This window comes from Ichthyophthirius multifiliis (genome assembly GCF_000220395.1).
Source record: "Ichthyophthirius multifiliis unplaced genomic scaffold scaff_1120509250716, whole genome shotgun sequence".
NCBI classification, from domain to species: Eukaryota; Ciliophora; class Oligohymenophorea; order Hymenostomatida; genus Ichthyophthirius; species Ichthyophthirius multifiliis.
The window spans coordinates 46,550-67,876 of NW_004086499.1; the positions used below are offsets into that span (position 1 = coordinate 46,550).

The window sequence follows — 21,327 nt, forward strand, 5'->3', positions numbered from 1 at the left end:
ATCTTTAAAAAAATATAAATCAAATTAATATATATATATATATATATATATATATATAAATTAAATTTTACTTTAAAAATATTATAATAAAAAAATATACCAAATAAAAATGAGCAATACTGATAATCCAGTAGTTTAAGAATATCTTCGTAAAAAAAGAGATCATGATAAATATGAGACTGAAATAAAGAAAAGTAAAAAAAATATAAAAAAAAGAATCTATAAATAAAATAAAGAAAGACAAGAATTAAAAGATCTTAATAAAGATTTAGATAGAAGTGAAGATCATTTAAAAGCCATTTAAAGTGTAGGTCAATCAATAGGAGAAGTTTTAAAATAAATTAATGAAGAAAAATGTAAGTAAAAAAAAATACTAATCGTTATTTAATAAAAAACTAATAGATATAGTAAAATCATCAACTGGACCTAGATATGTTGTTGGAGTTAAATAAAAAATAAATAGAAATAAACTAACAATAGGTTTTTATTATTAATATTTATAAAAATGTATTAAGCAAACATACAATATATTTATATAGGTGCAAGAGTATCATTAGATTAAAATACTTTAACTATAGTGAGAATATTACCAAGAGAAGTAGATCCTATGGTATATCATATGTTAAACGAAGATCCTGGTTCGGTAACGTTTAATGATGTCGGTGGCTTAGGTGATTAAATAAGATAATTAAGAGAAGTTAAAAATATTAATTTTATTATTTTTTTAAAAAAAAAAAGTGTATTGAATTACCGATAACAAATCCTGAATTATTCAAAAGGGTAGGAATTAAACCGCCTAAAGTAAAAAAATAAAAAAATAAATATTTATATTTCTATTTATATTTCTATTTATATTTATATTTATATTTATATTTATATTTATATATATATAAATATATATATATCTACATATATATAAATATATATATATATATATATTATTATATAATTTAGGGTTGTTTAATGTATGGACCTCCTGGAACTGGAAAAACATTAATTGCGAGAGCTTTAGCTAATAATGTAGATGCAAAATTTTTAAAAGTAGTAGCATCAAGTATTGTTGACAAATATATAGGAGAATCTGCTAGAGTAATTAGAGAAATGTTTTGTAATTTAATAATTTATATATAGGTTTTATTTATTTCAAATAAAAGCATATGCAAGAGAAAATGAACCATGTATAATTTTTATGGATGAAATTGATGCTATTGGAGGTAGAAGATTTTCAGAAGGTTCATCTGCTGATAGAGAAATATAGAGAACTTTGATGGAATTATTGAATTAGATTGATGGTTTTGATGATTTGAGGAGAGTTAAAATAGTTATGGCTACAAATAGACCTGATGTACTCGATCCTGCATTAATGAGACCTGGTAGATTGGATAGAAAAGTAGAAATTCCATTACCTAATGAAGGCTCAAGACTAGAAATTCTTAAAATTCATGCTAACTCAATTACTATTAAAGGTGAAGTTGATTATGAATCACTTGCTAAATTAACTGAAGACTTTAATGGAGCTGATTTAAGAAATGTATGTACTGAAGCCGGTAAATAATAAATAAGAAAACAATATATATATATATATATATATATATATATATATATATATATATATATATATTATTTTTGTTTTTTTTAAATATTTATATTTTTATATATATAAATATATATATTATTAAATATAATATAAGGTATGTTTGCTATTAGAGTTGATAGAGATCATGTTGTAGAAGAAGACTTTTTCAAAGCAGCAAGAAAAATAAAAGAAGCTAAAAAACTTGAAAGCAAATTAGATTATACTAAGATTTGATGATGAATTATATATTATTTTATATTAATTATTTTTTCATCATATTTTAAATTTTTAAATTAAATATATATATATATTTTTTTATAAGAAAAAAATTATATATTAATAAAATTATTAGTAAAATAAATAATAATATGTTTAATCAAATATTTTTTTATATTGAATTAAATATGTATATATGAATAGATGATTATATAATAAAAATACATATATGTATATAATATAGTTTAAATAAATATAAATTCTATTTACTTAATATAAATATATTATAATTTATAAAAAAAAATTAGGTTTAATTAAAATAATTTCTTATTATTACAATATCTAATCTAAATTATTAAAAAAAAATTAAAATAAATGAATTTATATATATATATATATATATATATATATATATATATATATATATAAATATATACATATTTAATAATCATTTATAATCATAGCTGAAAATAAAAAAATGTATATATAAAATATAACTTATATATATTGTCAGTATGTAGAAAAGAAAATTATTAAAATTTTCAGAAAAAAGTGAATCCTTCTTTTTTTTTAGAATTATCTATTTTAATAGAAAAAGGGGAATTTTATTCAATTTTTTAAAAGTTTTCATTAATTTTATTATTATTTTCAATATTTAAAAGATTATTATTTTCTTCCTTTATTTAATTATTATAGTTATTTTAATTTTCTATATTTTATGTTCCTTCTTTAAAATCAAAATAAAACTTTGTTTGATTTTTTTCTGTTTTTTATATGAAAGGTGATACTCCTTTATTTTATTTTTTTTAAAAAAATAAAATTATATAATCATATTTTTTAAAAATAATATACCTTCTTGTTTACTATTTATATTTGTATATTTTTTACTTTTTTATAATTTTATTATTTATTTTTACTCTTCTTAATATTTTATTTTTTTATTAGAATCTAGGAAATCCTAAGAATGTATATTTTCATTAGGTATTTTTATATTAAACCCATTTCTTTTCTTATCAGAATTTAAACTAATACACGGCGATATATTTTCGAAAAAAGTAAATGAAGAAATTGATGTATCCAAAACAACCTAAGTCTAATGTTTTATAATTCCAAAATCCTTAAAATAGGATTCATCGCATTATTTAAGAATATTTTATTTATAAAAAAAGTTTAAATCAATCACTAAAAGTGTCATATTATCTTTTTTAAATTATATACTTTTCTATTAAGCCTATTCAATTAAAAACTTTGACATATGTTTTACATTATTTACACATAAACTTTATTAATTATCCCATTCAATTATTAATTTTTATAATTCTTCTTAATTTTAAATAATCTACACATATATATAATATATATATATATATAATAATAAAATTTTATTACATCCCAAAAACCATCAGTAGCCATAATACAATATTTATAGTTTTCTTAAATTTAATGTGTAAATATATCAGGTTCAGACGTAATAAATTCTTTATATTCAGAATCTCCAATAGATCGTGAAATACCTAATTATCCATTTATACGATTTTTTCCTAAAATAATTGCTCCTTTTTTTTTTAACATCTCCATTTCTTTTTCTTCAGAAGGTTTATGTAATTAATTTAAAAATATTATATTATTGTCATTTGTAACTAATACACAAGTGCTATCTCCACAATTTATTATATATAAATTTTCTTATTTTACTAAACAACATAAAGCTGTACTTCCTCCCTAATTTAATGACTATTATGTTTACATTTATATTATTTTCTAATCTATTTCTTTAAAACCTTTATTAAATTTAATATATATTTAATTTATATATATATATATATATATATATTTTACTTTCTTTTATTGCTTATTGTAAATCTGTATTATATTGTGGGTGTTAATATATATATTTGTGTAAGTTTTGCTTTAAAATATCGGCTATATCTGATGTACTATGTCCATCAAAAACTGCGAAAAAAGCATCATATTTTAATTATTATTCTATAGGAAATAAAGCTTGAAACTATATGAATTTTTTTTTTCATATAGCTTATATATATAAATTAAAAAAGTAAATATATAAAATTAATATGAATTTTTTTAAATATATATAATAACGAGATTTAAATTTATAAATTTGTAAAAATATTCTATATATTTAAAAATAACTCATATTAATTTTTAAATGGAAAATTAAATAAAATAAAAATAACAATCATTTAATATATATTTTTATTTATGTATATATATTTAATTTTATTAATAAAAAAATGAAAAATTAAATGTAAAAATTATTTATTTTTATTATATATAATATTATTTCATATTTTATATATTAATTATAAAAATTTACCCTATCTTCTTAATCTTTTCTTGAACATTTTTTCATACTTACGTCACAATAGTATTTAAATTCATGAAAATTATCATATTAATTATTTTATTTCTCATAATATAATTCCTCTTAATTAAAATTAAAATGGCTTTTTAATTTCTTTTAAGAATTGTCACTTTGTGATTCATTTGTCATAAATTCTAAAGCCGACTTTAAATCAAGCTTTAAATCTCTTTTTTTAGGCTTAGGATCTTTAAATATTGATTTTTAAAAATTATCTAATTCCTTTAATACTTAAATTTATTTTTATTCTTAAATTTATACATTATTAATATCATTTTCAGGGATTATCTAAATATATGGTATTTATTAAATATTTTTTTCTTATTCTAAATCCATTTTTAATTCGATATTTGAACTTTGTTTTGAAGGTTTACTATTATATTTATGTATATATAATATTTTTAATTTAAAAAAAAAATATATATATATAAGTAATGAATTTTTTTTTTTACGAATTTGTTTTTTTTCTTTTGATTTTTTTTTACTTTTTGTTCGAGATCTTTTTTTATATAATTTTCTGAGAATTTTGTTATTTATTCTCTTGGTAAAAGGATTATTCTTTCAAGGTTGAAATTTTTTTAAAAGTATTATTTTTATTTTATTAATTTCGTATTTATAATTTGTATTTGCTTATTATTAATTTATAAAAATAAAAAGAGATTTAATAAAAATAAAAATAAATATTAATAATAAATTCAAAAAAAAAAAAATATAAATTAATAAAAATTATAGAAAATATTAAAGCATCTATATTAATATATATATATTGAATTGTATTTATAAATATATATAATTTAATAATTATTTAATATATATATATATATAATTAAATATATTTATTTATTTTTATTTTTTATATATTATATATTTATATATTTAAATTTAATTTAAAATATATAATAATTTACTATATATTTCTTTAATTTTATTTTATATATAATTATTTTATAATTTTTTTTTACTTTTCGTTTTTAAAATTATATTATTATTTTTTAATATTTATACCTTAATTAAATTTCATTTTTAATATAAATTTAAATCTCGATATTAATTTATATTATCAATTATAATCTATCATATTATTATATAAATTAAAATTGTATTATAAATTAATAGAATAATAAATTATTACTGATATATTTTTTAATTAAGAATATTATTAAATAAACATAATTATATATTTTTTTAATTTTATAATAACAAATATATGTATAGATTATATCATTATTATATTATTATTTTATTTATAAATTATCAAACTACATTTTTTTTACAAAGAAAAAGATTATAAGAAAATAATATAATAATTAAAAATGCATACCTTTTTTTTATAATAATATAAAAAATATATTCTAAAAAAAAAAAATTTAATTTCAAATAAAAAAATAATTATAATTATATTCAAAATAAAAATCTAAACAAAAAAAAAATTAAAAATGCTAAAATTAATAACAAAACACTCTAAAGTAAAAAACATGACTATATAATCCATTAAAAATTATGCTAAAATATGCTCTTCATCAGCCGAAGCTTTAGAAGGATTAAAAGATGGCGATCAAATATTAATGGGTGGTTTTGGTATATGTGGAATTCCTGAAAATTCAATAAACTAAATATTAAAAATGGGCACAAAAGATCTCTGGGTATGTTCTAATACATGCGGTAAACTAAAAATAAATAACATAAAAAAATCAATAAAAATTAAAAATAAACTAGGTATATCGAATTGGGGACTCGGCCTATTACTAGCCAGTGGATAAATAAGAAAAGTATCCGCCTCATATGTAGGTGAAAATCCTGTTTTTGAAAAATTATTCCGTGGCGGAGAATTAGAAGTAGAACTATAACCACAAGGTACTCTAGCTGAGAAAATGAGATCCGGAGGATTAGGCATTCCAGCATTTTATACACCTACAGGGGTCGGTACATATGTAGAATACGGTAATGTACCCACAAAATATGGAAAAAACGGTTCAACAATTCCTATATAAACATCCTAACCAAAAGAAGTAATAAAAATTTATATATACATACATAATTAAAAATAAAGAGAAGAGTATTTGATGGAAGAGCCTATATTATGGAAGAAACATTTATTAACGCCGATTTTTCTCTAGTAAAAGCTTAAAAAGCAGATAAAAAAGGTAATTTATATTATAATAAAACGGCGCGAAATTTCAATGATGATGCTATTTTGGGAGGAAAAATAAGAGTTGCAGAAGTGGAAGAAATAGTCGAAAATGGAGAATTGGATCCTGATTAAATCCATACACCTGGTATTTTCGTTGACAGAATTTTCGTAGGTGAAAAGTTTGAAAGAAAATTCGAAAAATTAGTCTATGATAAATCTGATGAGCCTAAATAGGAAAAATAGTCCCATAAAGATAAGGTTAGGGATAAAATAGTATCCAGAGCAGCAAAAGAGGTCAAAAGTGGCATGAATTTGAACTTAGGTATTGGTATTCCTACACTTTTACCCTAATATGTACCTAAAGATGTTAAAATTATGCTCCAAAGTGAATTAGGTGTACATGGAGTGGGTCCTTATCCTAAAAAAGGCTAGGAACATCCAGATATAATTAATGCAGGGAAGGTATTTTTAATATAAAATGAGCCTTTTTTTATATAATTATTAAAAGGAAACAATCACTTTATTACCGTAAGCTAGTACTTTTTCTTCTAGTACATCTTTCGGTATAATTAGAGGTGACCATTTAGATATGACAATGCTTGGAGCGATGTAAATTAGTAGATATTGTGATATTGCTAATTGGATTATTCCGGGAAAACTAGTAAAAGGAATGGGTGGGGCAATGGATTTAGTATCTTGTAAATCTAAAGTAATAGTTTTAATGGAACATAATAATAAAAATGGAGAATTTAAAGTTTTAGAATAATGTACTTTACCTTTAACTGGCAAAGGTGTAGTTAATACATTAATCACTGAAAAAGCTGTTTTTAGAAATTGGAATGGGGAATTAGTCTGTACAGAAATTGCTAAAGAATTCACTTTGGAAGAAGTAAGATAATCTACTGGATTTAATTTTAGAACGGCTGATAATTTAATTTAATTTTGATATAGATTGAATTTTATTGTTATTGAAAAAGAAATTTATTTATATTTTATTTATTATTTTTTATTTTGTTTTATTCATTTTTAATAATTTATATTTCTAATCCATTTTATAATTAAAAAATGTTTTAAGTATTTTTTATTAAATATTATATAAAAATGGAAAAAAAATTTTAACAAAAAAAAAAAATTAATACAAAATATGGATTAAATATAAATTAAAATTGTGTGTTAATTATTTATTATCTTGAAAACAAAACAAAAATATATTAAAAAAAATAAAATATATCATTCATCAAATCCCATCCACTATTCAATATTGTATCCTAAAATAAAATATATATAAATATAATAAATAATAATAAAAAAATAAGATAAAATAGAAAATAAGAAGATTTATATATTATTATTCTTAATATTAATATTAAATAGAATTTAATTAATTTCTTATGTTATTTATTTTTAAAATAAAATCAATAAAAAAAAAATTATAAAACTTTAAATTAATATTAAAATAATTATAAAAAAAAAAATGTTAAAAAAATGAGAATATGTTTTTTACGGAAATTTTGATATAAATTAAAAATCAATATAAAGTAATTATATATTTTTTTTAAAATACATATATATATATATATATATATAAAACTAATTAAAAATAATAAAAAATAAAAAAATAAAATAAAGTAAAAATAAAAAAAATATAATATATAATATATATGTTAAATTAAATAATTATTAGTAAAAATTAAATAAAATATATATATATAATTTTTAAATATATTATATATATAATTATATATATATATATATATAAATATATATATAAATATATTTTTTTATTTACTTGTTATTAATATACTGTTTATTAAATTTACATCATCTATAACATTATTTTAATTATATTCTTTAAATTTCAATAATTAATTATATTTTGAATCTTAATTAAATAATGTCGAACATTCAAATTATTTTTTAAAAAATTAATTTATATTTTATTTATAATTTTTTTGAAATTAATTAACTCCCATTTATTATTTTTTAATTAATTTATTATCCTCATTATTTATAATATTATTACAATTAATATTGCTATTGTTATTACTATTAATATTTATGATATTATTATTATTATTACTATTATTATTATTATTATTATTATTATTATTAATATTATTATTATTATTATTATTATTATTATTATTTTGTTTAATTTCCTATGCAGTTTAATCCATTGATGCTCTTCTTTTTTATTAAAAAAGAAAAAAACTTTTTTAATTCAAAAAATGTTCATTTACAAAATCTTCATTTTAAGACCATTATTTTGTAGTATCTGAGTTTCTTGTCGATTCTGCTGATTTAGCAGGAGATGGATAATATTTATTTACTGTTTTTTTTTTATAAACTTTATTATTATTCCTATTATTTTCTATTTAATGAGCAAAACTATTATTTCTCTTAAAAAAAGAATACTAACTTTCTTTATTATTAGGTGTATCTTCTTCAGAAATTATAGTATAACATTCAAATCTTTAATCAATTTCTTAAATTTTTTATTCTTTTTTTTATAATAAAATATTAATTTTTTCTTCAAATATTCTTATTTTTTCATCTTCCTTTTTATTTTATTTTTAAAGAAAAAAATTAATAATTGATAAAAGTTTTTTTATTTTTTTCATAAAATTTTAAATACAAATTTTTTCGTTATTTACCTCTTTTTTCATTTAATATTATTCTATTTTTTTATTTATATCATAAACAAAAATCTTTCCTTTTATTATTTCTTATTTATTTTATATGATATATTCTATTTCTCCTTCTTCTTTTACTTCGAAATTAAAAAAATTTCCTTAATATTATTAATTTATTTTCATTTTGGGTATTATTATTTAATAATTTTCTTTCATTTTAGAATCATTATTGCTATTTTTTATTTATATTTTTATACTAGAACCTTAATGAACGTATATATTTTAAGGAATAAGTTTTTAATTTTCTAAAGTGATTAATTATTCTTCTAATTATAAACTTGATTAATCAATAATTTTTGTTTTTGGATTTTTTTTGTTAATTTCATACATTTGATTTTTTTTTTATTTTTATTTTTTTTAATGGTTATTTTTAATAAATAAAAAAAAGAGTTTCTTTGTTTCTTTTGTTTTCTTTTTCTTTTTTTTCTTTTTTTTTTTCTTTTTTTGAAAAAATAAATAACTATAATAATAAAATATTATAAGTATTAATAATAAATTAATTTATATTTTATTTATTTAATAAAATATTTTCTTTATTTATAAAAAAAACAAAAAAAATATTTAAATATTAAATTAAAAATATTATATATAAATATATATATATTTATTTACATAAAAAAAAAAAAAACTGTATTTAATTATTATTTATTTATTATTTTTTATAAATGAAAATATTAATTGTAAATGCATATTCTCAAACAGAAGTAGGATTTCGTTTATTTTAAGAATTTGAATAAATAATAAAAGAAGTAACAAATATAAATTAGAAATCATATTACGAAATTTATATTAACAAAAAAAATAAAGTTTTTTTTAAGATAAAAAAACTTAATGGATACCGAAACTGAATTTTTTGTATGTGATAGGTCAAATATAGGTGATTTTTTATACGAGCAAAGTGGCAATTTCTTAACAAAAGAAGCTGCTAAATCTTTTGATTTCATAGACATGGTATTTATTGAAGGCGATGCAAATTTAAGGCCGTGGTCCCCTAAAGCAATAAATGTATAGAATTTATATAAATAAATAAAGCAATAACCTATAAATTTATTTATTTTTAATATAAAAAATGCATAAAATAGTTTTTAATGCTTATAAAAAATTGTTTAAATACAAATAAAATTTTATGGGCATCTTAATTTGCAATGTAATGTTTAATATATATAATATCTTCAGATGTAGAATAAGTAAATAAAAAAATAAAAAAAATAAATAAATTTACTTAAAAGCAAGTAAACATAGTTAATGGTTAAAACGGACTTTCTTTAAAATCTAATAAAATTGAAAAACAATATCCAAATGGTCATAATGATTATTTTTTAGATAATGTAAAATTTATTTAAAAATAAAATATAAATATTTATATAAATTAATAAAAATATATTTATATAAATATAAATATAAATATAAATATATTATATATAAATATTTATATATATATATATTTTATATATATAATTATATATATAAATTTAAGATATCTGGTGATATGTATTAATGGGATATAGATAATAAGGAATGGAAGCCATCAAGAAACACAGGTTTACATTATAGAAAAGCAGCATAAGAAAGTCTAGATTTGGGAAAGCTAGTAATGAAGACTGAAGTTCATCGAATGAATTAACAACATAAAAATTTATAGAAAATATTCGAATCATAAAAAAACGATTGTATATGTTATATTAAAAAAATATTTATGAACCATTATGCTTTACTAGATTGTGAATTTGAATTTATTGTCCCTTCCAAAAATAGCTGGGATGCACATCCAATAGCATTTATCAATTCTTAAAAAACATATACAGTACTTGCTGAATCTAAGTTTACTGTATAAATAATAGAAATAAATGAATTTACATTAGGATGTTAATTTAATTTGTCACATAAATATCCGCATACTATACAAATCTTTTGTAATTTTGTTAAACATTAATTAGAAAAAATTAAAAGTGGAAAAAGGTAATTAAAAAAATATATATATTAATATATATAATTATATATATATATATATATATATATTTTATTTATATATATATATTTGTTTATTTTTTTATTTGTATTTTTGTATATTTGTCTATTTGTATATTTGTATATTTTGTATATTCGCACATTTGCATATTTGTTTATTAATATATTATATAAATTAAAGATCTATACCAATAAAAGATGTAAAAAATTAAAATGAATAAACTTCTAATACTTTTGAATAAATTTTAATTGCTAAAAACGACGCTTTATTTATTTAAGAATAAAAAAAAAAATAAGCAAATCCTTGTTTTAGACATTCTGGTTTTGCCATGAAAAGATTAGAAAAAGAAGACTTAATAATATAAAACAATGCCTTTAATGTTCGAAATGTTCCTTCTATGTAATAGTTTGATTAAATAAACTTAAAATAAAAGCCTACAGTAGAATCTAAATATATAAAAACTATATAAAGACCTTAAACTGCTTTTAATAATAAAAAAAATAGAAATTTATAATAATAAACTAATACTAGAAAAGAGAATTCCTAAAATAATTTTTTCAAAAACGAAAATAATAATATATAATAAGATTTTATAAATGATGATTATGAAGATGAAAAAGAAATTCTTTTAAAAAATTAAAGTGAAATAAGGCTTATGTTACATCCTTAATTACCTAAAGAAGGGTTATAATAAAATGATGTTTTATGGGTACCAGGAGCCTATTTTACAAAAAATATGAATAAAGCTAATTAAATTAGCTCTATTAGGGCTTTAGAAAATTAAAAAATTATAAGGGTTCCTTCTTTTGGGCCTATGAAGAAATTATAAATGTCCACTAAAATGGGAATTTAGAAAAAATAAAAACCATTATATGAATTTGTTAATAAAGATTTTAATCCTTTTATTAAAAATCAAAATGAAAATAATTAAATGGATTATTAAAAACCTTTGAAAAAAAAATATGAAAAATAAATAAAAGATTAATTAAGATAAATATCATGTAATAATTTATAAATAATATAAAAAATATTATTAATTAATAGGATATAAAAAAAGAAGAAACATATGCTGAAAAAATTGAAAAATAAAAATAAAAAGAAAAAGTAAATAAAATAAATATATAATATAATATAATAAATATATTATATAATAATATAAAATAATATATATATATATTTATATATATATTTACATATATTTATTTCAATTTATTTTTTATTATATTTTTTTTTTTAATATAAATTATAAATATATTGTTTAATTTATAGATTAATTTATTTATTTTAAAACAATATATTATTTTTTTTAAATCTTATTTAATTTAAATAAATATTTTTTTTATTTTATTACTTAATTATATTTTTTATAAAATAAAAGGAAGAATTAGAAAAAAATCTTGGAGATAGATTTTTTCATACAGGTATGATATAAAATTACAAAATAATTAACAACTTTGATTTTAGTAGTTAATATTATCCTGTTTCTAAGCATTAATATAGAGTATGTAATCCACAAAATTGGGTTTCAAAAAATGCTTTCCTTTTATGAAAATTTTTCTTTTTATTACATTATTTTTATACAGTTTGTATATAAAATTTTATCCTGTAATAAAATTAAATAATAAAAATGTATATTTTTTTTAATTATAATCTAATTACATATAATTTAATTTTGTTTAAATTTAAATATCTAAAAAGCATAATTTTTTTTTAATAAAAATATAAAATAAAATTAAAATGATTATAAATTAAAAATAAAAATATTTTAAGAATAATAATAAAAAAACAAAAATTTATAAAATTAAATATTGATGGAAAAAAACATAAAAATATGTAAATAATAATAAATTATTTATAAATGAATTAAATATTAAAATAGAAAAGTAATATAAAAAAAATAATAATAATTATATATATAAAATAAATTTTTTCATTTAAAAACAATAATATAAATAATTTCATGATTTATTTATAAAATTAAATATATTTAATCAAGATAATTATTTTTTTAAAAAATAAATAAATTATTAATTGTAATAATCAAAAGATTTAAATTATTAATCATATGTAAAAATATGATAGAAATAAAAATATATATATATATATATATATATATAAATATATATATATAAATAAATATATATATATATATAAATAAAATAAAATAATTAAATTTAATTTTTTCTAAAAATTTAATTATATTTATTTATAAATTAATATAAAAAAATGAAATTATATATATTTTTAAATTATTATATTTATAGAATTATTTTTAAATTAATAATATTATAATTATTAATTTAAAAAAAAATTAATATCTTTAAATAAAATTAAAAATAATATCATTTTTATAATTATATACTATTAATAACAATTATATATATTTATATAATTATATAAACTAAAAATAATTATAATAATTTTTATATGTTTTTTGTTGTTTATATATGTTACACTATTATAACTATTATTTAAATCTAAATTAAAAAACTTAATATTTTATTTTAATTTTTAATAATAAAAAAAATATTTAATTATTAATATTATTCTTATTATAAAAAAATAAAATTTATATATTTTTTTTTTCTTATAAATTAAAAATTAAATTATATATTTTTAAAATATTATAAAATTATTTTTAAATAATTAAGATTTTTACTTTTTTGAATAAAAAATATAATATATTTAATAATATAATTAAAATTTATTTTATCTATAAAAACTTTAATTATAAAAATAATTTTTTTTAAACAATTATAAATATAATAATATAAAATTAAGTTCAAAACTAAACAAAAAAATTCTATAAAAATTAAACAAAAATTATACTATATTAATTACTTAGTATAAATACAAAATATAAAAATATGTAAGATTATTATCCCTTTAACTTAGGATAATATACAAAAAGAATCACAACATCTAAAAAAGAGACATAAATATGGTTTGACCGTGCATTATTGTAAATGTATTCGTTTAATCATGAAGAAACCTTGAATTGCTGTGAAAAAGCATTAGAATATGACTAAAATTGTGCTATGATTTACTTTTTAAAATCCATAGCATAAGGTACAATTAAATATAAGAAAAAAATACTCATGTATATATATGTACAAAATAATATATAAAAGGAATAAATTATAACAACTGTCCTGAATATCTAAACCCTATCCAAGCACATAATCAACATGAAAGCTGGAAAAAAGCAAACGAAAATAAAGAAAAATGCTCAGAATAAGAAAAAGATTTAATATAAGCTCTTCAATATAAAGTCGGAAATGGCAAAAGCCTTCTACATAAATAAAACGATATAAACTTTGCAAATAAAATGAGAAAAATATACAAAAAATATCCCTAAGATGATTTCATAGCTGAAATATTTGCAGAATCATTAATGAATTTAAGACCTTGGAATTTGTGGGTATAAAAACAAGAAAATGGTCTAAAATATGGCGATCCTTATCAAGATACATTAGAAATAAAAGAAGTCTTAGAAAAAGGTTTAGAATATAATTAAGATCATTTAGGATTAAGACATTTATGGATTCATTTGATGGAATAATCACCTTATCCAGAAAAAGCTTTAGAATAAAATTTTAATAAATCTTTGATTTAATTATCACCAGATTCAGGACATTTAAATCATATGGTAAAAAAATAATATATAAATATTAATATATATATATATATATATATATATATATATATATATATATATATATATATATCTATATTTATTTATATATTTATTATACATATAATTTCTTAAAGCCATCTCATATTTATATATTATGTGGTAAATACGAAGAATCAATAAAAGTAAATGAATTAGCTATTAAAAATGATGAAAAATATTTTTAATATAGAAATTAATAAAAATATCCAAGCTTTTGTTCTTATATTGGTTTTATATGTCACAATATTACTTTATTAATATATTCTGCTATGTTTGCAGGACAATATGAAAAATCCTATAAAGGAGGCGAGTATTTATTACAAATTTTAAATATAAATTGCTTAAAAGATAATTCTTCTATTTTTTTTCCTTCTACTGCTTTTCGGCTTGAAAGTTTTGTTCCTATAATACTTCATGTATATATAAGATTTGGTAAATGGGAAGAAATAATAAAAGATGAGCCTTTTGGATAATTTTTATCATTAAATTAAGTTTTTTCTAATCCAGATTTATATTAAAGTACAATTGCTACTTTATATTATTCAAAAGGAATTGCATATTCAGTTTTAGCTGGAAAAAATTTAAATGAAAAAAATAATTTACTTAACAAAGCCTAAAAACAAATTGACTTATTCAATTAGGCATTTAATTAAATCGGTAATAATAGGTTTTTACATAATTGTAATATGAAAGATGTTCTTGCAGTTGCACATGATATGATTATTGGAGAATACGAATATAGGTGTTAAAATTATCAAAAGGCTTTCCAATATTTAAGAAACGCAGTTTAAAAAGACGATAATTTACCTTATGATGAAGTAATTAAAAATAAATATAAAAATAAAAAATATAAATATATATAAAAAATAAACTCTTAATAAATTTGAAATAGCCTTGGGGTAAAATTTATTATTTATTTTATTTAAAATAACATTTTAAACAAAACAAAAAAGGATGGATGATTCCAACAAGACATGCATTAGGAGCTTTATTATTAGAATGTGGAATAGATAATAAAAATAAAAGTTATATATAAGAAGCAGAATTGGTTTATAGATAAGATTTAGGAGAAGGAGTTATTAGATCAGTTGCTCATCCTAATAATATATGGAGTTTAGTTGGTTTATATAAATGTTTAATATAATAAGGAAAAAAAGAATAAGCTAGCAAGTTTAAAAATATTTTAGATGAAAAAATTTTAAATACTGACATTTCAATAATTTCTAGTTGTATGTGCAGCTTTAAAAAAAATTGATTCTCTTATTTAATATAGAAATAATAATTTTTTTTTAAAAAAATAAAATATTAATTAATTAAGCATAGAATTGAAAATTAATAATAAACAATAAATATAATTATTGGATTTAATATTATATATAATAATGAAAATATATATATAAATAAGATTTATATTTAATAATTAAATAAACATAAATATATAATTAATAAAAAGGTGATATATAAATTCTAAATATTATTTATTTAAATAATATTAAAATAATAAAGTTTTTATAATAAAGTAACTTAGAATAATTATTTGTCATTAATATTAATAATTATTAAAATAGATTTTGATTGTAATTTTTTTTTATTATTTAAATTTCAAAAGTTTTATTATAAAAAAATTTTTTTATTTAAAAATAAAATAAAAAATAAATAAATATAATAAGCACTTACAATATAATTTTTATATATATTTAAAAATAAATGACTAAATTATTAATTTAATTTAATTATTAATAAAATATTTTATTAATAATATAATAAATATAAATATAAATATAATTAATAATATTATTATTATTATTATTATTATTATTATTATTATTATTATTATTATTATTATTATTATTTTTTTAATATTTTATTATTATAATTTTCTTAATCTTATTATTTATATATACTCTCTTATGAAAATTTATTATTAATATATAATTTTAATATTTTTTTAATTTTTATTATTTTAATAATATTTATATTTTTTATTATTTATATATTTTTATTTTCATTTTTAATAAAAAACTTAATGATATACTTACTTTATATTATTTATTTTAATAAGATTATTCATAACATGATTTTATTTATTCTTTTTTTAATTAATTTATTTTTTCTTTATAATAGTACTTATTACATTTTTTATATCTTTTAATTATTTATGCATACATATATTTACAATAATTTCTTATTTAATAATTATTGTTATTATATCCTGTTTTCTTACAAATAAATACCCTTCCATAAAACCTTTTAATTTCTTAATTTTTTACGTTATTATATTCAAAATAATGAACTACCATAAAATATTTCACCATATCCACATTTTAGTCTTTTAAGTTAATCTTATTTACTTTATTTCAATATCTATATCTAAAATTAGTTAAATAAAATATTGCTCTTTATTTACATCCATTCTATAAACACTACTTATAGTTAAATATTTGATTATTATTCCTTTTTTTTATCCATTACCACAAGTAAAATATTAATACGCATTCTTTAGTTCTTTTTAATGTAATAATTTTATTAGTTATCAAAAGACAATTTTTCATGCGTTTATCTTATTTTTCTATATCTTGTTAGTGAGACTTTTTTATCTAATGAATTTTTTTTTCGGTCAATATTTTGATTTTTAATAAATTTCATACAGTATTCGGGTCTATAATATACTTTTTTTATGTCTTCGTCTTGAATTTTAATTTTATTGAATTATTTATTGCTTTAATGTTTTGTGTTTAAGTTTTAATATTGGGCTTATATGTAATAAAATATATAAATTTTATTTTTCTGTTACTTTTAGCATTTAAAAAAATCCGATTTTCATTTTATTTTTTTGTTCTAAAAAAATAAAAAAAAAAAAAATAACTAAAAATTAAATAATTTAAAATATTTTTTTTTTTTTTTAATCTAAAACTAATTTATAAAATTATAAAAAATTCATTTTTATTAAATTTTTGTTAAATAATAAAAAAAAAATCTTTTCACAAATAATATAAAAAAATAAAAATTATAAAAAAAAATGAAATAATACACATAATATCCTATTTATAAATTCATAAATTAATAAAATATTGAATAAATAATTTAAAATACAATTAATTAAACAGAATAAAACCCTTAACCTGTAAGAATATATGGAAAATTTATTAATTTTTTCGATAAAAATATACTTTAATAAACTTTTAATAAAATATCAAATATTTAAAATATAAATATTGCACAAAAAAAGTTTTTTTAATTAATAAATACAAATTAAAATAATTAGTAAATTTCTCATTATAAATGTGCGATTTTTCAATCTAATTAATACATATTTATAATTGATTTAGAATTTTCAGACATATAATGCTAACTTTAGGAAAATAATGAATATTTTATTAATGGATTATTAAAAGTATTAAATTTTTAAATTCTTTTTATAGAAGTTAAATAAATTTTTAAATATGGAAATCCTTTATAAAGTTTATTAGATGAAATATTTATAATTAATAATAATATTTGAATATAAAATTTATAAAAAATTAAAGGATGATTGTATTTATAAAAATAAAAATATATATTGTATAAATAATAATTATCTTTTATTTATTATTATCTAATATATATATATATATATATATATATATATATATTATATATATATATATATATATATTTAAATAAATATTCTTATATTTCAAAAAATTATGTTAATGAATTTAAGTCTTTTATTTTTTATATTTCTTTATTTTTTCTATATTTTTCAATTTCCTAATAATTACTTATTGAATTTTCCAAATTATATTAGAGTGTTTTTTATTCAGTAAAAATATTATTTTAATTTAATAATATAAAAAAATCTCTTTAATAATAAATTAAATATTTTCTTAAAATTTCCCCGCCCCCCCCTTCTCAAAAAAAAAAAAAAAAATTAATATTTTAGCTAAACTTAAATAATTAAAAAAAAAAAAATATGTAAAATTAAGTTATTTAATGTGTTTATTAAAAAGTACCTCACGCAGCTGAAATTACAGAAAAACAAATAAAAAAACATATTTAATATTGCAAGTAAAATTAAATAAAACGAAAAAAAAATATATATATATATATATATATATATATATATATATATATATATTAATTATATTTAAAGTTATTTAAGAAGATTAAACTAAGATCTATCAATTTATTAATGCTAATATTGCAAAATATATTTTTCTTTAGAAAAACATATTTTAGATTAACACTAAATAAACTATACTCTAAATGATAGTAAAACTTAATGGAATTAATACTTTAATTTAATAAGAATATATAAATCAATAAACCTAACTGAAGAAGAAGTAAAAAAAATCAATCTAAACTAAATTTTATAATAAATAGAATAGTAATAAATAAATATTTATAAAATGCCAAGCTACACAATTCGATCATCAAGCAGGATATACGGAATAGCAAGCTATAAATCATATAAAAAATGCAAGTAAAAAAAATAAAATAAACTTAAGATAAATATTTTTTTAGACATCTAAAACAATTCTTAAAATAAACAACTATATATTAATAATAATTTTGAAAAAGTTAATTTTCTTTAAGCCAATAAGAGATTTAATCAACACATTATATAACATGTAATAATAAAAAAACTTTGACATAATAAGAATAATATAATATAATATAATATAATATAATATAATATAATATAATATAATATAATATAATATATATATATATATATATATATATATTTTTATATATATATTTATTATTTTTAGATAATTTAGAAATCTTTATAAATATATAATACTATATTAATTCCAACATTGTTAAATATAATATTTAAATAGTTTAGAATAGTTAAAAAATTATTATTCTGAGATTTAAAATTTAGGAAATTAAAAATGGAATGAAGCATTAAACAAAATAATAATACCTATATAAACCTAAGAAAATAAATATATTTACGAAACAAATGTTAAATAAAGTAATCCTAATTTGGAATTTAAAAAATAATTAAAATAAAGAAAAAAAGAATAAAGATAATAACTATTAGAATAATTGAGTTATAAAAAAATAAAAATTGAAGAAAATTTTAACACAACAGCAACTACTATTATTGGTGAAAATTAAATTAATAATAGCTTTTATGAATATGAAAAAAATTATAATATAAATGTCAAACAATCTCCATGATTTTTTATATAAAATAAATTAATTAATTATATATATATAATAATTTATTATAAATATGATTTTTTATTAATAACTTATTTCTTGAAAATAAACTAAATAATATTATTATTATTTTTAGTTTTATTCCTTTATTTTATAAAATTTAATTTGATATAAATAATATAAACTAATACAATATTTAATTTTATTTATAAATAATTATTAAAATAATATAATAAAATATCTTATTTAAATAATATAAAATTGCTAATATTATTTTTACTATATAATTAAATAACCATATTTTATGAGTTATTATATAATTTTTATATATTTTAAAAAATAATGATATTTTGAATAAAAAAAATTCTTTTAGAATTTTTAAAATATTAGAAATATTTTATATTGAATATCTATAAAAAATAAATCAATTCTTAAAACATTATAATTTATTTAAAAAACTTTATTATTTGATACAAAATAAATAAATATAATAAAAGATTATAGAAATCATAAAAAAACAAAAATTGAATAAAAAAATTAATGTCATTATTGGGCTTAAAAACAAATTTAAAAGAAGAATTATTAAATAAATAGAATAAAAAATTCATAAAAATATAAAAATATCCTTTAAAAAATAAAGATTAAAAATAATTATTAATTATATCATTAAATGTAAAAAAATATGTATATTAATATATATAATTATATGTATGTGTAAAAATTCAAATAAAAATTATTTATAAATAAATATAAAATTTATAAAGATATATATATATATATAAATATATATTTTTTTTTTTATATGCATTAATAAATATTTTTATATTAATATTTATATATATTTTTATATTTTTTTTATATAATATATTTTATCAATTTAAATTTAATTTTATATTTTTTTTGCATATTATTATATTTTATATAAATAATTTTTTTTATTTTATATATTATATATATTTATTTTTATTTATATATTTTGTAATATTTTTTAAAATAAAAGTTTATTTTTATATTTTTTTTTATAATCTTATTTTTATATTTTTAAATATTTTTTTTTATTTTTCAATATTTTTTTTACATTATATCTATTTTTAATTGATAATCTTAAATTCTTTTTATTTTATTTTTTTCTACAATATAAAATCATTATAATTTTTTTTTTTTTTTAAAGCATTTAGTTTTTTCTCATTTAGAGATATATTAAATAAATAAATATTTTTTTTTTCATAAAGAATTAAAATTTATTGTTTGATCTATTTAATAATATATTTTTTATTAGTTAATTATAGAAATTCAACGATTTATCTTATATATTCGAAAATCTAATACCAACATTTTTATTAGAATATTTTATATTAAATTCTTAAAATTATTATATTAAAAAAAAGTCTATATTTAAAAAAAATTATTTTATAAATAAAACTTAGGTGGATTTTCAAATTAATAAAAATTAAGAAAACATGATAAATATGTTATTATTTCACGTTAAACTATATAATTTTATTTTTATATTATTTATTAAAGATTTT

General features: G+C 15.4%; 5 protein-coding genes across 5 annotated transcripts, besides 67 other annotated features; 4 read left to right on the top strand and 1 right to left on the bottom strand. All coding sequences in view use genetic code 6, as the record gives it.

Annotated features, from left to right (window-relative positions):
- The first annotated feature begins 27 nt into the window (after nucleotides 1-27).
- Nucleotides 28-58: a microsatellite.
- Nucleotides 59-92: 34 nt separating this feature from the next.
- Nucleotides 93-1,875, top strand: IMG5_090980 (hypothetical protein). The gene is made up of 8 exons (XM_004035687.1): nucleotides 93-194; nucleotides 237-356; nucleotides 403-480; nucleotides 540-697; nucleotides 739-801; nucleotides 955-1,108; nucleotides 1,155-1,547; nucleotides 1,692-1,875. The coding sequence occupies exons 1-8, from the start codon at nucleotides 110-112 to the stop codon at nucleotides 1,808-1,810; spliced, it is 1,170 nt and encodes a 389-aa protein (XP_004035735.1). The 5' UTR covers nucleotides 93-109; the 3' UTR covers nucleotides 1,811-1,875.
- Nucleotides 822-891: a microsatellite.
- Nucleotides 822-953: a microsatellite.
- Nucleotides 851-948: a microsatellite.
- Nucleotides 1,570-1,621: a microsatellite.
- A 299-nt stretch (nucleotides 1,876-2,174) lies between the features above and the next one.
- Nucleotides 2,175-2,233: a microsatellite.
- Nucleotides 2,234-2,334: 101 nt separating this feature from the next.
- IMG5_090990 (protein phosphatase 2c, putative) lies at nucleotides 2,335-4,655 on the bottom strand (the record flags this gene model as incomplete). The annotated part of the gene is made up of 5 exons (XM_004035688.1): nucleotides 4,628-4,655; nucleotides 4,131-4,548; nucleotides 3,632-3,800; nucleotides 3,182-3,573; nucleotides 2,335-2,469 (listed from the first exon to the last, which is right to left on the bottom strand). Exons 2-5 carry the CDS (start codon nucleotides 4,509-4,511, stop codon nucleotides 2,335-2,337), a joined length of 1,077 nt encoding a protein of 358 aa, XP_004035736.1. The 5' UTR covers nucleotides 4,512-4,548; nucleotides 4,628-4,655.
- Nucleotides 3,577-3,630: a microsatellite.
- Nucleotides 3,588-3,626: a microsatellite.
- Nucleotides 4,656-4,813: 158 nt separating the features above from the next.
- Nucleotides 4,814-4,870: a microsatellite.
- Nucleotides 4,842-4,903: a microsatellite.
- Nucleotides 4,904-4,949: 46 nt separating this feature from the next.
- Nucleotides 4,950-5,054: a microsatellite.
- Nucleotides 4,954-5,018: a microsatellite.
- A 508-nt stretch (nucleotides 5,055-5,562) lies between the features above and the next one.
- IMG5_091000 (hypothetical protein) lies at nucleotides 5,563-7,355 on the top strand. Its single transcript, XM_004035689.1, has 4 exons — nucleotides 5,563-5,837; nucleotides 5,892-6,184; nucleotides 6,226-6,768; nucleotides 6,815-7,355. Exons 1-4 carry the CDS (start codon nucleotides 5,612-5,614, stop codon nucleotides 7,250-7,252), a joined length of 1,500 nt encoding a protein of 499 aa, XP_004035737.1. The 5' UTR covers nucleotides 5,563-5,611; the 3' UTR covers nucleotides 7,253-7,355.
- Nucleotides 7,286-7,318: a microsatellite.
- A 220-nt stretch (nucleotides 7,356-7,575) lies between the features above and the next one.
- Nucleotides 7,576-7,630: a microsatellite.
- Nucleotides 7,577-7,640: a microsatellite.
- Nucleotides 7,641-7,890: 250 nt separating this feature from the next.
- Nucleotides 7,891-7,952: a microsatellite.
- A 6-nt stretch (nucleotides 7,953-7,958) lies between these two features.
- Nucleotides 7,959-8,012: a microsatellite.
- Nucleotides 7,997-8,045: a microsatellite.
- Nucleotides 8,001-8,083: a microsatellite.
- Nucleotides 8,006-8,083: a microsatellite.
- A 228-nt stretch (nucleotides 8,084-8,311) lies between these two features.
- Nucleotides 8,312-8,376: a microsatellite.
- Nucleotides 8,324-8,453: a microsatellite.
- Nucleotides 8,342-8,453: a microsatellite.
- Nucleotides 8,454-9,397: 944 nt separating this feature from the next.
- Nucleotides 9,398-9,437: a microsatellite.
- Nucleotides 9,438-9,502: 65 nt separating this feature from the next.
- Nucleotides 9,503-9,544: a microsatellite.
- Nucleotides 9,545-9,552: 8 nt separating this feature from the next.
- Nucleotides 9,553-9,593: a microsatellite.
- A 749-nt stretch (nucleotides 9,594-10,342) lies between these two features.
- Nucleotides 10,343-10,428: a microsatellite.
- Nucleotides 10,356-10,427: a microsatellite.
- Nucleotides 10,378-10,468: a microsatellite.
- A 419-nt stretch (nucleotides 10,469-10,887) lies between these two features.
- On the top strand, nucleotides 10,888-11,742 carry IMG5_091010 (hypothetical protein). The gene is made up of 2 exons (XM_004035690.1): nucleotides 10,888-10,958; nucleotides 11,149-11,742. The coding sequence occupies exon 2, from the start codon at nucleotides 11,337-11,339 to the stop codon at nucleotides 11,706-11,708; it is 372 nt and encodes a 123-aa protein (XP_004035738.1). The 5' UTR covers nucleotides 10,888-10,958; nucleotides 11,149-11,336; the 3' UTR covers nucleotides 11,709-11,742.
- Nucleotides 10,971-11,037: a microsatellite.
- Nucleotides 11,033-11,127: a microsatellite.
- A 333-nt stretch (nucleotides 11,743-12,075) lies between the features above and the next one.
- Nucleotides 12,076-12,144: a microsatellite.
- Nucleotides 12,077-12,145: a microsatellite.
- Nucleotides 12,077-12,157: a microsatellite.
- Nucleotides 12,086-12,167: a microsatellite.
- Nucleotides 12,168-12,259: 92 nt separating this feature from the next.
- Nucleotides 12,260-12,310: a microsatellite.
- Nucleotides 12,311-12,688: 378 nt separating this feature from the next.
- Nucleotides 12,689-12,752: a microsatellite.
- Nucleotides 12,753-13,058: 306 nt separating this feature from the next.
- Nucleotides 13,059-13,121: a microsatellite.
- Nucleotides 13,059-13,125: a microsatellite.
- Nucleotides 13,126-13,197: 72 nt separating this feature from the next.
- Nucleotides 13,198-13,239: a microsatellite.
- Nucleotides 13,240-13,320: 81 nt separating this feature from the next.
- Nucleotides 13,321-13,367: a microsatellite.
- Nucleotides 13,368-13,562: 195 nt separating this feature from the next.
- Nucleotides 13,563-13,618: a microsatellite.
- Nucleotides 13,619-13,752: 134 nt separating this feature from the next.
- Nucleotides 13,753-13,801: a microsatellite.
- An 8-nt stretch (nucleotides 13,802-13,809) lies between these two features.
- IMG5_091020 (hypothetical protein) lies at nucleotides 13,810-15,899 on the top strand (the record flags this gene model as incomplete). Its single annotated transcript, XM_004035691.1, has 5 exons — nucleotides 13,810-14,037; nucleotides 14,100-14,617; nucleotides 14,740-15,462; nucleotides 15,537-15,543; nucleotides 15,598-15,899. Exons 1-5 carry the CDS (start codon nucleotides 13,836-13,838, stop codon nucleotides 15,897-15,899), a joined length of 1,752 nt encoding a protein of 583 aa, XP_004035739.1. The 5' UTR covers nucleotides 13,810-13,835.
- Nucleotides 14,481-14,515: a microsatellite.
- Nucleotides 14,629-14,728: a microsatellite.
- Nucleotides 15,469-15,515: a microsatellite.
- A 472-nt stretch (nucleotides 15,900-16,371) lies between the features above and the next one.
- Nucleotides 16,372-16,410: a microsatellite.
- Nucleotides 16,411-16,436: 26 nt separating this feature from the next.
- Nucleotides 16,437-16,518: a microsatellite.
- A 60-nt stretch (nucleotides 16,519-16,578) lies between these two features.
- Nucleotides 16,579-16,647: a microsatellite.
- Nucleotides 16,579-16,650: a microsatellite.
- Nucleotides 16,580-16,648: a microsatellite.
- Nucleotides 16,580-16,661: a microsatellite.
- Nucleotides 16,585-16,648: a microsatellite.
- Nucleotides 16,662-17,830: 1,169 nt separating the features above from the next.
- Nucleotides 17,831-17,861: a microsatellite.
- A 381-nt stretch (nucleotides 17,862-18,242) lies between these two features.
- Nucleotides 18,243-18,299: a microsatellite.
- A 418-nt stretch (nucleotides 18,300-18,717) lies between these two features.
- Nucleotides 18,718-18,761: a microsatellite.
- A 524-nt stretch (nucleotides 18,762-19,285) lies between these two features.
- Nucleotides 19,286-19,370: a microsatellite.
- Nucleotides 19,289-19,385: a microsatellite.
- A 1,151-nt stretch (nucleotides 19,386-20,536) lies between these two features.
- Nucleotides 20,537-20,588: a microsatellite.
- Nucleotides 20,589-20,611: 23 nt separating this feature from the next.
- Nucleotides 20,612-20,671: a microsatellite.
- Nucleotides 20,613-20,775: a microsatellite.
- Nucleotides 20,706-20,776: a microsatellite.
- Nucleotides 20,712-20,773: a microsatellite.
- Nucleotides 20,777-20,798: 22 nt separating the features above from the next.
- Nucleotides 20,799-20,836: a microsatellite.
- Nucleotides 20,801-20,874: a microsatellite.
- Nucleotides 20,815-20,875: a microsatellite.
- Nucleotides 20,876-21,163: 288 nt separating this feature from the next.
- Nucleotides 21,164-21,220: a microsatellite.
- The last annotated feature ends 107 nt before the right edge of the window (nucleotides 21,221-21,327 follow it).